Raw genomic sequence first — 16,585 nt, 5'->3', positions numbered from 1 at the left:
TGGCTTGCACTCCATTTATGCCCTACCTCCCAAATGGTCCTTTGTTATATGCGAGGTTGGCTAATGAGTCCTGCTTTTGCTGCTAACGCTTCATTTTGTTGAATATGATATTCCTGAAAGCGCATTGATATTCTTTGGGTCATCTTCAAGTATTTCTGAAGGCAGTGTTCTGAACAAGTTACCTGCATTTAAAATAAAATATCAGATATTGCTAACAAAAATAAAGCTATCACATTCTCAAACTTTCTGCAGTATGTATTTGCAGTTTATAAATATGCACAAATGCACAATAATGTGAAATTTTTTTTTCCCTATTTTTTGGGTTCTGGTTGCCATTGGCAAGACAAGTATTTATTCCTCATCTCTAAATGCTCTTGGAGTTGTGGTGGAAAGCTGCTGCCTTGAACTGCTGCTGTTGGGCAGTGTGCTCCAGAATACAGACCCAGTATCATTGAAGAAACAGCATCTTATTTCCAGGTCAGGCTGGTGCATGACTAGGAATGGAACCTGTAGGTGATGGTGTTCACATGTGCCTGCTGCCTTCTTGGTGGTAGAGGTAATAGATTCATGAAGTACTGTAGGAGCAGCCTCAGCAGGTAATTGCAGTATATTTTGCAGATGGTGCATATTGCAGCCACCATCTAGTCATGATACCATCACACACTTTACTGATGATTGAAAGTACTGGATTGGATTTGTCCTACTTTTTCCATTTGGTTAGAGGTGCAGCTCATTCTGGGATGATTCTGTTGACTTTGTGTCCAAATGTGGGGGGAGGAGGGAGTTTTCCTTCCTCATCTGAAACAGTCATTGTCTTTGTTACATGAAGATTTGACTATTCCAGCCTCCCTCATTCTATCCCACATTAACATGTTTATCTAAATTGTATATTGTGGTCTAGCATTATGCTTTAATTTATTCATGAACATGGGCATTGTTGGTCAATCCCTGATTACACATGAAATGAATGGCTTGATAAAGCTATTTCAGATAGTTGCTAGAATCAACCACATTACTCTGGGTCTGGTCACAAGTAGGACAAATTAGGCAAGAATGGCAGACATCCTTTCTCAAAGGACAACAGTGAATATACAATGAGTTTTTAACAACTGTCTGGTGGTAGTTTCACGGCAACTTTCATTACTTTGAAGAGGTAGTTAAAAGTCACAAAATTGATCAATTTAAATTGGATGACAATGTTTAAAATAAATGGTTTCCCCCATCTCAAGTCTGGCAAAGAGAGATCATTGGACAGCATCACATTTGTGCAATTTTCAAATCAAAACAAGGCAGGTATACTTTAAGTGATTTTATAAAATAATTTAGGTTGAATACCATCTAAAATAATTTAGATTGGGATGACTTAAACCACTCAAATAATAAATCAGTACAGGAAATACCTCTTCTGTTTTCACATCTCTAGTTGTGAAATCCTTTACACAGTCCATAAAACAGTGCTCTGTAAGTTTGTTGTATGTGCCCAGAAATTCTTTAAACTGCATGTGGAGGGAGAAAAAAAAACACATTAAATCCCATATTGGAAACACACAAATGTATCAATTAACTTTCAGTAATAAGCAAACATTGTATGAATATTACCTGTTTTATCTGGTCTGTTTCTGATATTTGTGCTGCCATTACAACTATGTTTTTAGGCCTTGGGAAAGGTTACTGCATCTGGCAACAAAACAACAATTATATATACTCATATACATTTGAATTGGAAAAAGATCTTAAATCTATGTATAGCCTTGGAGAACTAATCATGTTGATTAAATGACAGAAGATTCAAAGGATACCTGAATAGAGGTTATATCTCATGAAAAAAATAAATAGACAATCCCTTTTTAGAACGCAAAGGTCAAGGGATCATGGAAGTCTTTCAGATTCTGTTTTAAGTCTCCTTTGATGCTTCAGAACAAAATCTCTGGTTATTCAATTTCTCCTCATAGGTCTAATACCAAAAGGTTAGTACTAAATCAGTTTGTTTTTTCTAATTATATCAATTACCAAAACAATTCAGTAGGTCTAACTGGAGTTTAGGTATATTCTCAAGCAATGTTATAGTTCCTAACAAGTAAACAAGCAGTGCCATTAAAAAAAATGCAAAAACAGAACCTGAACATTTAAAACAATAGAAAAAAACTCAGTAAAATAGCACTTGTGGAGAAACAAGAATCACTAATGCAGGAAAGATCCCTCAAAATTTTGGAATATTAGATAGACAGATCTCATTTTAAAAAAGCAATAGAACATAAGTAAGGGGGAAAGACAAATGGAAAAATAAATAGGAATGGTTAAATGGCAGAGATATGCACTGGAGTGAAGGAAAGCTGAGAAAAATGATTGTCGAACCGTGAGAACATACAAGATAAGATATCTTTATTAGTCACATGCACATCGAAACACACAGTGAAATGCATCTTTTTTTGCATAGTGTTTTGGGGGCAGCCCGCAAGTGTCGCCATGCTTCCGGTGCCAACATAGCATGCCCGTAACTTCCTAACCTGTACATCTTTGCATTGTGGGAGGAAACCGGAGCACCCAAAGGAAACCCAGCAGACACTGGGAGAACGTACAAACTCATTACAGACAGTGGCCGGAATTGAACCCAGGTCACTGGTGCTGTAATAGCCTTACACTAAAAGAAAAAGTGTGAAAGAACAAGGAAAAGTGGCTGTAATGCCTGAGGCATCTGTTTAAAAGAATATGAAAACCCTTTGCACATAACAGCAATTGGTATTTTGAGGGGGTTCCCCACATTTAGCAGCAACCTGCCTCTTGTTGCTCTTCAATAACCACAGCATACACATTCCAACTTGCTAGAAACTATGGATGAGCAGTGAAAGAAATTACTTGGAACCTTTGGAACAATATCAACAGCCAAAGACAAATCTGAGTAAGAGAGAAAGATGGAGAATTAAAATGGCAAATAATAATTGTACAGGCAATTATTTGTGAACAGAGCAATGTTTTTTTAAATAGATTAACTCTGCCTTAGTTATGTGATGCACAACTTTGTTCTGTATGATAACCACATTGACAATCCAAGTAATATCCAAGAGACACTAAGGTAAAATAATTGTAACCACACTGCTATTTTTAGTCATGCATATTAGGTAAAATGATCATATTTATTAGTAATCCAATTTCATTCTGCCAAATAAAACAATAGTGGGCCAGATCAAGCCAGTAATTCCATAGATAATAGCTAACTTGTTGCAATACCCTATGGACAGTACTCCTGCTCATTGGAATACAGGAAGAAATAAGGGAACACCTAATTCCATCCTTTGCCTCATTCATTTAAACAAAGTCATTGATATTCACTGAAAGGGTAACTTTATTTATATCTTTATTTAAAGGTGCCTAAATTTTAGTAACAAAAGTACAATTTAATAAATTATTTTTACTTTAATTAAATGGACTTGGTCATAAAGATATAGGGTGGTGGTAGAGGGGTGTTTTTTCTGACTGGAGGTCTGATCAGTGCTGTTCTGCAAGGATCAGTGCTGGTACCTCTAATTTTTATCAATGAGCTCACAGGTTAGTGATACTATGGCAAGAGTAGGTGCTACTGACACATGCAGGTCCATTGGTTAGTGACTGAATATTTAACATAAGTAGCAGTTCAGCAAAAGAAAAAATAATAGCGAAGCAAACTCAATGGAGCCTCAGTTTCCTGCCTCCATTATATTTGGAGGGATGCATTCAAAGCTTCCCCCAACCTCATTATCCTTTGAAGTGACTAGCAGTGACCCTCCTACCATGCCACCCAATTCATCAAGAAAGAAGTTTCTGGAAGTTCACAGCAGGGGCATAACTAACCCCACCAAGAAGACAGGGCAGTGAAAAATCCACCCTGGTAGTCAGCAGTGAAAAACCTTAATGGCAGCCACTGAAGACCACAGCCAGCAAAGGTATACTTTGAGGGCTTCAGCCAAGGGAGCAAAGACAGCACCACCACCATCTAAGGCAGGAGACCAACCTTTGTAAAGAGCAGAGAACCCTGGACTCTGAGAGCCCAGCGAAGGCACCTGTGACCACCCCAAGCATGAAGGATAGTGATTGGGACCTGTATTCTATGACTGTGTGCATGTGAATAAAGCTGCATTTGCACCAGGATTCTGGTTGTGTTCTTTTGTTTGCCTTGAAAGTATAAAACACACTTAAAGGGATATTGGTTGAAGTGCTCAGAAAGTGTAGAGCAACAGAGGCAAGTTTTTTCTGCACAGAACGGTAAGTGTCTGGAATGCACTGGTGGAGGAAGTGATAGAAGCAGATACGATAACAATATTTAAGAAGCATTTAGAAAGACACATGAATGGGCAGGGAATAGAAGGTTGCTAACCATGTGCTGTAGGTAGGATTATTTTACATTGGCATCGTGTTCAGCACAGCCACGGTGCGCTGAAGGGCCTGCTCCTGTGCAGTGCTGCACTGTTTTATGTAAATGTCCGATCACGAGACATTTAGAAACAGTGAAAGTGGCATGAGCTGGGTAGTTCAGGATTAGGGCCTTGGTTTCTGCCACTTGCAGCCTGCTCTGCAGAAGGGCTGCAGCAGGAGGATATTGAGCAAAACCTCTTAGTTCTTGCTATCATGCCCAGAGGCTTCGAGGTGGGTCAGAAAGAATGATCTTGCAAGTCATATTGTCCACAATACTTTTCTCAGTGATGGAGGGATGACTGCATCTCAAGCAACTGACAGTTGCTTAAGGGTGCAATCTGCCCCTACATCTGCTAATACTCAGATCAGCTCAACTACATGTGAACAACAGCAACAATCTGCTGGAGAAACTCAGCAGGTCAAGCAGCATCTATGGAGGAAAAGGAACCCTTGATGTTTTGGGTCAAAAACCTGCATCAGGACTGGTCCAAATTCCAAGAAGTCCAGACACTATTCTGAAATCTGTCATAGGTGATTTAAGAATGTTCAAAGCATTCTTGAAGTGCAACATCCTCACCTTAGTGCAACCTCAGGCCCTTGACTGTTCAAAGTGGAGGAGGAGTACTAGGAACCTCCTAAGCATCAGGAACACATAGAAGCCTCACAGAGACAGAAGGAGTGCATCATCTCACAAACTATCCACCTAACTACCTGGTTAGCCAGACCTTGCCTCATTTGCGGAAGGGCAACAGTTCCCACATTGGTCTCATTAGTCACTTCAAAACCCCACAAAACCCAAGTGGAAGTAAGAATACAGAGAAAGGGTCAATGTTTTAAGTCAATAATCAGTGTATCCAATGTATCAAGGGCATGTTAATTGCCTTCTCAGGATGGATAACTATTTCCTACATATCTCATGGGAAGGTGGTGGGGAAAGTTAGCAGTTAGTTGATGTGATAGAGGAGTGCAGCAGAGTAAAAGTGAAAGCAATGTTGGAAATGGCATCTTTGAAATAGGGAAGGATCTGTTTAGATACAATCATAATGCACATATTGGAAATTGGAGATAATTCATCAATTGTAGAGCCTGGCAGGATGGAAAGTGAACAAATGTTTGGGAAGGCAAACACATGGGAACGAAATCTGGGCTCTCAAGTACTTGCAGATGGAAACTTCCAACTGAGGGGTTTTATACAAACGTTGACATTCGAGAAAGTGAACAGATACTTTGGAGTTGATAGGAGTGCAGGGCTGATTTGAAGCAGGTCGTTGAAAATGCTACTAAACTCCACAAACACCTGAAATTCATTACTTCTTCAATGGGGGGGGGGGGGGGACAAAAACTGGAGTAAAAATATAACTACACGTGGATGGGCAAAGAAGTGGGTGGCGGAGGCGGTGCGATGTTTCCGGCAGCGGAACCTTGAACTGCAGAGCAGCAGCCAGTTACCTCGGATCAGAATCTGCTGGAGGAACTCAGCGGGTCGAGCAGCATCTGTGGGGTGGGGAAATGAACCACCGATGTTTGGGGGGTCGAGACCCTGCCCCAGTCCTTCCCCCCCTCCCAGCAGCTTGTCTTTGCTCCAGACTCCAGCATCTGCGGTCTCTCTCCTGTCTCCAGGAACCGAAAGAGGCGCCCACCCTTTGAACCCCAACACACAGTTTGAGGCATGGTCGGCGCAGATAAAACCTCTCCCCACAGGGCCACCTCTCGGTGACGGCCGTGGGACGGCGGCTCTGCCCCCCGCCGGGTTCTCCGCGCCCAACACACAACCGCCACCTTCGTCGCCGTGACTTACCGAAGCCCTGTTCCCGCCGCGAATCTGGTCTCCCGCCCGCACATTCGCCACTCCGATCACTGAGATAAAACAGCCCGATCTCGTGCAGTTATTTATCGGCGATTTGGATGTTTCCGGTTACAGCTTTCGGTTGACACAAATTTTTAAAAAATTAAAAACGCGGGTGATGGGTGGACGATGGAAAGTCACCTTTGAGTCACGGAGTAACTTTACGTCAGGCTCGGGACCCGGATGCGGCGCGAGACTTTTTTTGAATTTTAATCCGAATCTTCAGCCCAACAGAAATAACGGGCGGGAAGGTCCGGCCTTGGGCCTGGGGACCGGGACCGAGTAGTGAGGCGGCTCCTCCGAGCTGCAGAGGAAACAGCCTGCTCACGGCGGCGACATCGGTTGGGAGGGCGGGGCCGGGAATAGACGGAGCCGCTTCACCGGGCTCTCAGTGGGTCACTGTAACTGGGGAGGGGGAAACGTGCCTCTTGGCGCTGCTGACAGTCAGTTGGTTATTGTGCGGGCATTAGGCAACCGCCGTCGTTTAACTCTTGAGGAGCGGGAAGAAGTCGGCGAGACGCGGGTTCTCCCCCGCCGGTTGGAGCGATTTTTAACCGCCCGTGATCCCATCGCCAAAGGAACTGGATGCTGCCCAGGGCAAATGGAGAGGGTGTTTGAGGAGGACCGTGCCTTCCCTCCTCGGACTGCGAGCAGAGTCCAAATTTCGGTAGAAAAGTTGTGTGAAGTTACTTCTCCACAGCATGCGGAGGACTCGGTTTACATCCCACCCGCTCTACCAGTAAATAAGGCGTACTGTGAAATATTAGTACCAGATGCAAGTGCGTTAGGAGGAGGATTTTCTCAAGGTTAATGACAATTTTTCACCAGTATTTGATTTGTTAGTTTGACTTCGAGAACTTGGTAAAATGTTAAACATAAAACAATCCCTGTGATTGATTTCCATCAGCGCACGGGTGAAATGAAATATACAAGTACGGTTATTTTGCCACATGTTATCAGCACTGGCACGTCGGAATTTTAAAATCTTTTGAACTGCGGCGAAGTTGAACTTAAGGCATTCACAAACTTAACTGGAGCACATAAGTTATTGATTGCATATTCGCTAATAGATTCCCCACCCGTTGGGGCCATTACTCACTCCGCTAACTAAATTTCTTTATAAAGTTATCAAAGAATGGTTAAGGTAAAAAAAATAACTTTATATATCAATATTTACAAAAAAGGCATACACATTTTTATTTCTCCTGTTTTGAAGATGACATGCTGGAAGTCGGAACAAGGATCATTTCAAAGGCATGGAAGGATTAGTCCCTTAGTCTCAGGCTTGACGGACTGTCATACTATTTGAAAAGTCATACTTCATCTTAACACCATCCACCTGTCTTACATAGAACAGTGCATTGCAGGAACAGGCCCTTCAGCCCATGATGTCTATGTCAACCATTATGCCAATGTACACTAATCCCATATCCTTTGCTCCATATCCTTCAGTATTGTAGATTTAAAATGTTAAGGTATGGTACCTAGAACTCTCTGTAGTAGTTGTGATGTGGTCCAACTAAAACTTTGTACAGCTGGAGACTACCAGAATGATCGCTGCTTTATATTTTAGATTTCTTCTTAAGGCTAACATTTCATCAGTCATATTGTTTTCATTTGCACCTGTCTCTTTATTGGTAATTTGTATAATCATAAATCCTATAATCTCTTTAGATGTCCATCATTACTAGCTTTTCACCATAAATGACTAATATTCATTTATCCCCTTTCAGTTAAAAATTTATAACCTCAAACTTGTCTCTTCTGAAAGCCATCTGCCAAAAAACTGTTTTCTTTCTTGTTTTTGTTCTGAGGGAATTCCTGCCCTTGTTTTATTATTTCTCTGGGAATATTGGGTATACCTCAAAAGCACAAACTAGCTTGTAGTAAAATCACAAGTGACTTTCTGTACTGTTGTGATAATGGTAATCTACAGTAATCATTCCTCAGTTTGCTTGATTGACCAAAGTATTTCCTTCAAACATCTCTCTCCCATTGGCCAATGGAAAGGAACTGCATTTTTCTTCCACTCTTTTCTATCCAGATGAAGACGCATGATTGCTTACAGTGGTTTCATTTCTCATCCCTGCAGCATTACTGGTATCATGCAAGGAGAAATCCTTGACTACCCCCTACCCCCCCTTATTTGTCTCCCTGCACTGTACTTTCTATGCACTGCATATCTTGCATTCTGTTATTGTTTTCCTTTTGTACTACCTCAATGTACCTACGTATGGAACGATCTACCTAGATGGCATGCAAACAAAAGCTTGGTACATGTGGCAACAATAAACCAACTACCAATTCTTCCTACCTTCTGCTGGACCCCTGCAACTTCATCTGAAAATGCAGCTACAGTTTCTACATGCACTAAATGCCCAGCTCTATCGCATTCCCACCTGGCTCCTCCATTAATTATACATTTTCAGATTGGATGAGCAGATATCTTCACTAGTCAACCACGATGAAGACTGAAAGCATTGTCTTTGCTCCCCAGCATAAAGTCTTTTCCTTGGCATTGGCTTCTCATCTCTTTCCCTGGAATTTCTCTGAAACTCAGCAAACCTATGTCCATTCTTGATATTCTGTTTATCTTCAAGATGAGCTTTTGTACCACAAAAAAATTATAATACAGTCCTGGATGTCTTATAGGAATTTCTACCTTGGAAAGCAGTCAATGAGATGTGGTCTTTTACTGTTACTTGGACTTTTTTTGAATACAGTATTTGGATTGTAATGAAATAATAGTATATGATTTTGTTTGGCTTGTTTTCATTATATCTTGAACTAAAGAAAATACTTCAAATATGTGACTATTTTTGAAAGCCTATTCCTTGTACCTGGATTTTCTGGAAATTTTTGATTAAATTTAAGTTATGTGACTTTTGTGTGAGGGTTGTACATAATCTTTATTTGCAATTATTTGATTTCAGTGCATGATTTGTCCAGAACAAAATCAACTTCTCAGAGGGCACAGAAAGAAGGCAGATGTGACCATTACAAGTTACCGCAATGGGTAAAAAAAAAGGTCTTACTTTATTACCAAAGCAATGGGAGCTGTTTTCATAAGGGGCTTTGTAAGCTTGACTCCTCTGCACTGCTTGGTCATGGCTACTACCTTTCCTTGATTGAAAATTCTTGTTAATTTTACCGAAATTAAATGAAAGTTTACCGTTTCAGCTTAGACTGATGATAACAACAACTTGTATTATTAGTTTGGTATCGACGTTAAGTGACATAAGGAGATTTTAGAGCAGATGGCCAGCAGGTTCAAAGAATTGGATTTTAAGGTAAATTTCAAAGGAGGAAAGAACGGCAGCAAGGTCTAGGAACAAATTTTAGAGCTGAGGTTATGGCAGCCAGTGATGGAACAAGTTTAAAATTGGTTTACTGAAATGCCCTGAGTTAGAGAGGCATGGAGATCTCAATGTCATGGACTGGAGAAAATGAGAAATGAAGGATGAGAATTAAAATTAAGTTATGTAACTGAATGCCATTTTTGCTCAGTAAACAAAGGATCTGGGCACTGAAGATGCCGTGGGCACAACAGTTCAGTCAGTATAAGGACAGTAGGAGGCTGGTGGCGAGAGTGAAACTGTGTGGAATTACAGAGGATTTAAACAGATATAAAACATTTTTGAGCAACACACAAAATGCTGGAGGAACTCAACAGGTCAGGCAGCATCTGTGGAAGGAAATAAGCAGTTGATGTTTTGGGTTGAGACCCTTTGTCAGGACTCAAAAAATGATGAGGTACCATGAGCTAATATAGGTCAACAAAGATGGGTGGTGATTAATTGGAACTTTGTAACAGAATATGGGAAGATGCCTTATGGGTGAAGAGGTGAGCCAGTATTTTGGAGGGTGGGGATGTGTGGCTGGCCAGGAGATCAGAGCAGTCAAGTCTGGAAATGACAAAAGCAGGGCAGAGTCATAATTGGCTTAGGCAGGTGTAGTGGTAGATGATATGAAAGTGGAGGTAGGTTATCTTTGTGCTGGAATAGATATGAGATAGAAAATTTAGCTTGCCGTCAAAAAGATTTTTGAAGCTGTGGGCATTCTGTTCACTTCAAAATAGTGATGGATTCAAAATAGTCCTATTAAATTGATTAACTGTAAGAATAGTGTTAATGTGGGATATTGGAGATTGTGCCTTTTGGTCTCCTGTTATTTATCAGGAGGATTATAAATTTTGAAAGGTTGGGTTGAAGTAGCTATCTGACAACCGAGGCAAGGGTAGATCTTATCAAGTGCTGGAGAGTTGGAACTTGGCTCTTCAACTTTTTACTAAACTGTCTGTTCCCTGACAAATTTGAATATTCCCATCTGATTGTGGGCAATAGTTGGCATCTGTGTCTCGAGTCAATGCTCCACAATTCCCCAAAATTCCAATTTGCTCCCCTTTTAAGATGGTCTTTAAATTCCAGCTCTGTGTTTGAGCCTTTAAGGACATCTTCTTATCCCTTTTGTTACATGTTTGGTAACTCCTCTGTGAGGTACCTTGAGACTTTTTCTGATGTTAAAGTTGCTTTATAAATGCAAAAGTCTGTTGTAAAAGAGCTATATGGTTGTAAGTAGTTGTTCCTACAGCATAATTCATTGCAAGGAAATTCCAGGCCTCAGTTTTTAGTAGTATAATATGGCGATAATGTGGTGTAACTGCCTTGGGGCAATTCTTTGCTTTGGTAGAGAATTGGTCTTGGCTTTTTGTTGAATTGGAGTGCGAATCCCAGTGTTAGCCCTGAGGTATTGGGTCTGGCTCACGAGTGGTTTCCTAATGTCTGCCAATAAGTGGAGTGAATGGATCTGCCTTGGAGGCATCCCAGATCTGGTAGCATTGGTTAGTCAGGACTCTGTGCAATTATCTGTTTTTGTGATTGTTTTTCTCTCATTCCCTTTTCTTCTCTCACTTTCTTGTGTTTCATAGGTATCAAAATTAAGACGTGTACGTTTTTAAAGTCCGAATGAACAGGGGATAAACAATTTTTATTAAATTGAATCCTTACAGAATTTAACTTATTTACTGTTTAACTCCTTACTTCTGGAAAGATATACTGGCTTTGGGGACACTGCAGAGGAGGCTCACCAGGTTGATTCTGGAGATGAGGGGGTTAGTCTGTGAAGAGAGATTGAGTCACCTGGGACTATACTTGCTGGAATTCAGAAGAATGAGAGGGGATCTTACAGAAACGTATAAAATTATGAAAGGGATAGAAAAGATAGAGGCAGGAAGGTTGTTTCCACTGGTAGGTGAGACTAGAACTAGGGGACACAGCCTCAAGCTTCGAGGGAATAGATTAAGGACTGATGAGGAGAAACTGCTTTTCCCAGAGAGTAGTGAATCTGTGGAATTCTCTGCCCAGGCAAGCAGTAGAGGCTACCTCATTAAATATATTTAAGACACAGATAGATAGATTTTTGCACAGTAGGGGAATTAAAGGTTATGTGGAAAAGGCAGGTAGGTGGATCTGAGTCCACAGCCAGATCAGCCATGATCTTATTGAATGGCGGAGTAGGCTCGACTGGCCAGATGGCCTATTCCTGCTCCTATTTCTTATGTTCTTATGTAACACATTTGAAGATTCAGTAATTTGGGAGATAGACATTTGGTTGGAATGTAAAAATTTCTCTGCAGGACATTTCTGATGTGAGAAATTCCACTATTGAGCTGCTCCAACTTAAAATGATAAGAGGATTTAATTAACAAATCATGCATCATTGTGGCAAGCCCTTCAGCCCACTATGTCCATGTAGACAATCAAGTACCTGTTTATACTAATCCCATTTGCTGGCACATACTCCGTAGTCAACAATGTATTGGAGGTTCAAAATGCTTGTGTGGATACATGCTAAATGTTGCGAAAATACCTGCCTCCACCACCCACTCAGGCTCTGGGTTCCAGATTTCACCCACAGTCTGGATAAAAGAAAACTTCCCCAGAATCTTTCTAAATCTTTTATCCTTATCCTAAACCTATGTCCTTTAGTTTTAGATGCATCAGCTGTGGGAAAAGTTTGTTACCATCTGCACTATCTTTGCCCCTTAAGTTTGTATACCTCTGTTAGGTCACCCCTCAGCCTCCTCTGCTCCAAGGAAAACATACCCAGCCTATGGTCTCATAACTGAAACAGTCTATCCCAGGCAACATCCTGGTGAATCCATCTGTATCCTCTCCGGTACAATCATGTCCTTCCTTTAACATTGTGACCAGAACTGCACACGATATTCCAGCTGTAGCCCAACCTAGTTTATAAAGTTGTACCATTACCTCCTTGCTCTTACATTCTATGCCCCATCTAATGATGGCAAATATCCCATATACCTTCTTTACCACTTATCTACCAGTGCTTCCACCTTCAGGAATCATTGGACTTGTACTCAAAGGTCCCTCAGTTCCTCAGTACTCCCTAGTATCCCAGCATTCATTTGTTCAATGTTATTCTTATTAGTCCTCCCAAAATGCATCTCCTCGCACTTATCAGGATTAAAATCCATCTGCCTTTGCTCTGCCCATCTTGCCAACTGATAACTATCATCCTGTAGCCTACAACTATTTTCCTCACTATCAATAACACTATCAATTTTCATGTCATCTGCAATCTTATTAATCATACACCCCTCATTCATAACCATATTGTTAATGTATATAAATGGGCCCAGTACCATTTCCTTTGATGCACCACTGGTCACAGGCTTCCAATCACATGAACAATCCTCTACCATCACCCTCTGCCTCCTACTACCAAGCTAATACTGGATTCAGTTTGCCGCCTTGCCCTGGATCCCATGGGCTCTAAGCTTTTGGACCTTTCTCCCATGTGGGACCTTGTTCAAGGCTTTATTGAAGTCCTCATCAAAACATATTGTTACCTCTTGAAAAATTACTTGAGTTATCCCTGCTGCTCTCTTGAATAAGGGTACCGCAAATGTTATCCTTCAGTCATCTGGCATCTTTCCTGTAGCCCAGCCAGCAAAGATTTAAAAACCTCTGTCAGTGCCTCAGCAATCCCCTTCCTTGCCTTCCGTTAGCAGTCTGAGATATATCTCAACAGTCCGTGAGGATTTTTCCACCTTTATGCTTGCTAATACCTCCTATTTGATATATTCTGGAATTTCATTGTTTCTCCCTTCCCTGACATCTTCAACTGCAATGTCCTTTTCCTTACATGAATACTTCTCATTTGTATTCAATAAAACCTCATCTACATCTTCTGGCTCCATGCATAGATTGCCCCTCTGGTCCCCAATAGGTTCCACTCTTTCCCTGGTTGTCCTCTAGCTGTTAATCTTCTTGTAAAATGATATGGTATTTTCCTTAATCTTGACCACCAATGATATTTCATGTCCCTTCTTTAGCTTCCTAATTTCTAAGTACCCCTCTACATCTTCTATAGTCCTGAAGGGCCTCCTCTGTTTTCAGTTCTCTAGACCAATCTTATGCTTCTTTTTTTTATCCAGTCCTCAAAATCCTTGACATCCAGGGTCCAGGCTTCCCTGAACCTGCTCTCCATACCTTTTCACTCTTATGAGAACATGACAGCCCCAAAATCTCATTATTTAATTTTTGAATGACTCCCACTTGTGTGAAGTAGATCTGTCTGCAAGTAGCTGTTCCTTGTCTACTTGTGCTGGGTCTTGTCTTATGATATTGAAATCCGCCTTCCTATCTGCAAACACAAAGGAAGATTTTTTAGATATGTTAAGTATTTAAAATCAATTTTGTAATATACATTGAAAAAATTAAATAATGGCCTGGATTTTGTGGAAATAACAAAAAGGCAGTCAGTGTAAGAATATAAAAGTAAGGGAAAATTTTGTACATATTAAATAGAATTCTGGAAAATGAGGCTAACAGTGAGATATCCTTTTGGTTGCTTTGCCTGAAGTAACCTGAAAGACATCTCAAGAAAGAACAAAAATATATTGTAATAATCCTCAAATATGGAAAATTTTATTTAATTTAAGAAAAATGATTAACTGCCTAAGCAGGTTGCACAATGTTTTCAAAAACCACCTTTAGGTCACGTTCCTTTGATCATGGAACATGGACCCATCCCTTGTTGTCAGAGCAGCACCATCAACCATGGTGTCCTGCCGGTCACTGCCTTCAGGCATAAGAGTGAAGGCCTACCTGCTATTGCCAATGCCCAGTAACTGAAAGAAAGGAATTTGGCTCTGACTTGCTGACATGTGGTGGTGGTGGTGGTGGTGGGGGTGGGGGGGGTGGAGTTTGGGAGGTGTGGCAGAACATGGAAAAGGGAGGGCAGATCTGGCCTGTCTCTTCCCTCTCCCAGTTTCTCTTCACTACCTGCACCCCGTGCTCCCAGCCCCAACAAAGGAGCAGTTTTTTAAAAAAAACACTTTCTTGGTTCTTTTTTAGGTCTGATGCATTTATGAAACAACTTTGAAAAATTTAACTTTTTTTTGTATTTCATCAAACCAGTGCTCAAATTCAAGTAATGTGCATGGAACTGTAGAAGACCTTCCAACAGCAGCAGCAGATGGCAGCAAACTCAAAGGTATGACTAAGACACACCCTTCCAAACTGTTTTAGCATTATTCTGACAATGAAACAATATGCGTTGGACACACATTTTACCATACAGGTGTTCATCAACTTACAAAGGAGATAAAGTTAGATTTCAGATAAAGTTGTATTAAATGACAGTGCATAATTTGAAAAATGTCTCCCTTCAATTTCGATGTAAAAATTCTGGCTGCGCTCTAGATCTCAAATTATGGTTGGAACACCTAAGCACTTAAAAAGTCAATACAAGTATGTGAAATGCTAAAATTTTATTTTATTAATAATTAAATCTTTGAATTGTTAATAAGATTCAGGATACTTGCCAAGTGAAGCATATAGGATGTGTGTCTGTCTGGCTGTCTGTTTGTCTCTCCCTCCCAGCTTTTGCCTAGCATCTCTTGCTCTCCTAGCTTTTGCTTCCTCTTTCCCCTACCAATCCTTGCCCTTCAGCTGCAAACTGAGTTTGTATGCCATGGCTTTCTACGAATGCTCTTCTTTAGTCCATGTGCAATTCACTGTCCCAGGAATAAGACAGTTAATAAGATTCATTACCGCTACTTTTGGGTGTTTTTTTTAACCAAAGATATGGTATTAGTTGTGTTGCAACATTTGATTAATTTTGAAAGATGAAACAGGGATGGGACTAGGCCTTGCAAGCCTCACATTCAGTTACATTGTTGTTCAATGGTCTTAACTCCATTTACTGCAACCTAATGATTACTTAATCCTTAATGTTTGCCCCACAAAAATATATGGCTCTTAGTTTTGAATTTTTCTCTGGACCTAGCTGCAACAGCATTTTGATTGTCAGTGTTTCAAATTTCCATTTGCCTGTGAAAAGCCAAGTTTTAATTTTAGGTTTATGCTTCTGTGTTTTGAACTCCCTCATCCATTATATCCTTTCAAATCATTTAGCCATTCTGAAGAATTTAATTAAACCCTGGAAACTAAAATTTCCTGGAGAGAGATGCTCTGAACTAAGTACAGTACTCTAAAACTTTTTAAGACTGAAATATAACTTACATTCCTCTGCATTGCAAATTCCATGAGAGAAAGATTAATATTCAACCTTGGATTTTATTTTGCACATGTGCGCAGCTTACATTAATTTCTGCAAATGGATCCCTAAATTTCTTTGCTGCTTCAGAATGTTTAGTTTCCAACCATTTGGAAACCACTCTGATCTACAGCTATTGAACAGAAGGAAGCCTCGACCACCCCCTTTTTAGACTCTGAGTTGCAAACCACAACTATCCTGAGTGAAAAAGATTTTTCTCATTCCCCTCTAATTCTTCCACCAATAACTAAGATGACTGTTTTTTTTTTATTATTGACCCCTCTTCTAAGGGAAACGGGCCTTTCCTATTCATTCTTTCCAGGGGTCTTCTCTTAGAATATAAGAAATAGAAGCAGGTCCAGCTCATTCAGTCCTGTGCCTGCTGTGTCATCAAGAGATTTTCACTGATCTTTTATTTGAGTGCCATTTTTCTTGATTCCCAGAATGTTCAAAAATCTATCAGTCTCTCTCTTGGATAAAGTGAGTGATTGAGTCTTCATAGCTCACTTGGGTAGAGAATTCTAAAGATTTGCTACTCTCTGGATGAAGAAATTTCTTTTCATCCCTTTACAGAATGACCTCTGGTTCAAGTCACTCCACTTAGGGGAAATATCATCTCCATATCTAACTTGCTGAATTTCTTGTTTCCATGGGTTCATTCCTTATTCTTCTTGACTCCGTCATCTCAGTCTTAATCTCTCCTCATATGGTCAGGAATCAATCTAGTGAACTCTCACTGCACTCACTTTATCACAATTATATCCT

General features: G+C 40.5%; 2 protein-coding genes across 4 annotated transcripts in view; one reads left to right on the top strand and one right to left on the bottom strand.

Moving 5' to 3' along the window:
• Nucleotides 1-34: 34 nt before the first annotated feature.
• timm9 (translocase of inner mitochondrial membrane 9 homolog) lies at nucleotides 35-6,544 on the bottom strand. 2 transcript variants are annotated; one of them, XM_052029731.1, is made up of 4 exons: nucleotides 6,188-6,544; nucleotides 1,600-1,677; nucleotides 1,401-1,496; nucleotides 35-182 (listed from the first exon to the last, which is right to left on the bottom strand). In XM_052029731.1, exons 2-4 carry the CDS (start codon nucleotides 1,636-1,638, stop codon nucleotides 45-47), a joined length of 273 nt encoding a protein of 90 aa, XP_051885691.1. In that variant the 5' UTR covers nucleotides 1,639-1,677; nucleotides 6,188-6,544; the 3' UTR covers nucleotides 35-44. The 2 variants fall into 2 exon arrangements, with proteins under 2 accessions (XP_051885691.1, XP_051885695.1); XM_052029735.1 differs by lacking the exon at nucleotides 6,188-6,544 and adding an exon at nucleotides 5,839-6,169.
• Nucleotides 6,545-6,741: 197 nt separating this feature from the next.
• The window catches only part of kiaa0586 (KIAA0586 ortholog), a 379,886-nt gene continuing 370,042 nt past the window's right edge, over nucleotides 6,742-16,585 (top strand). The window contains exons 1-4 of one of the 2 annotated variants that reach the window (XM_052029708.1): nucleotides 6,911-7,041; nucleotides 7,452-7,710; nucleotides 9,169-9,251; nucleotides 14,680-14,755. Coding sequence is in view for 1 of the 2 variants with exons in the window: in XM_052029700.1 (XP_051885660.1) it covers nucleotides 6,837-7,041; nucleotides 9,169-9,251; nucleotides 14,680-14,755 (364 nt within the window). In the remaining variant the exon portion in view is untranslated. Of the gene's footprint in view, nucleotides 7,042-7,451; nucleotides 7,711-9,168; nucleotides 9,252-14,679; nucleotides 14,756-16,585 lie in introns of both variants that reach the window. The other variant, XM_052029700.1, reaches the window with a different exon arrangement.

The sequence above is a fragment of the Pristis pectinata genome, chromosome 1 (assembly GCF_009764475.1).
Source record: "Pristis pectinata isolate sPriPec2 chromosome 1, sPriPec2.1.pri, whole genome shotgun sequence".
Classification (NCBI taxonomy): Eukaryota; Metazoa; Chordata; class Chondrichthyes; order Rhinopristiformes; family Pristidae; genus Pristis; species Pristis pectinata.
This window is presented reverse-complemented; position numbering and strand designations above follow the sequence as displayed.

What these genes read in the sequence shown, in the direction of transcription:
- timm9 (XM_052029731.1), bottom strand. Translation starts at nt 1,638, where the DNA reads ATGGCAGCACAAATATCAGAAACAGACCAGATAAAACAG. An exon ending in AAACAGACCAGATAAAACAG is followed by an intron (nt 1,497 to 1,599) that starts GTAATATTCATA and finishes CTCCACATGCAG; the next exon opens with TTTAAAGAATTTCTGGGCAC. An exon ending in GAGATGTGAAAACAGAAGAG is followed by an intron (nt 183 to 1,400) that starts GTATTTCCTGTA and finishes TTTTAAATGCAG; the next exon opens with GTAACTTGTTCAGAACACTG.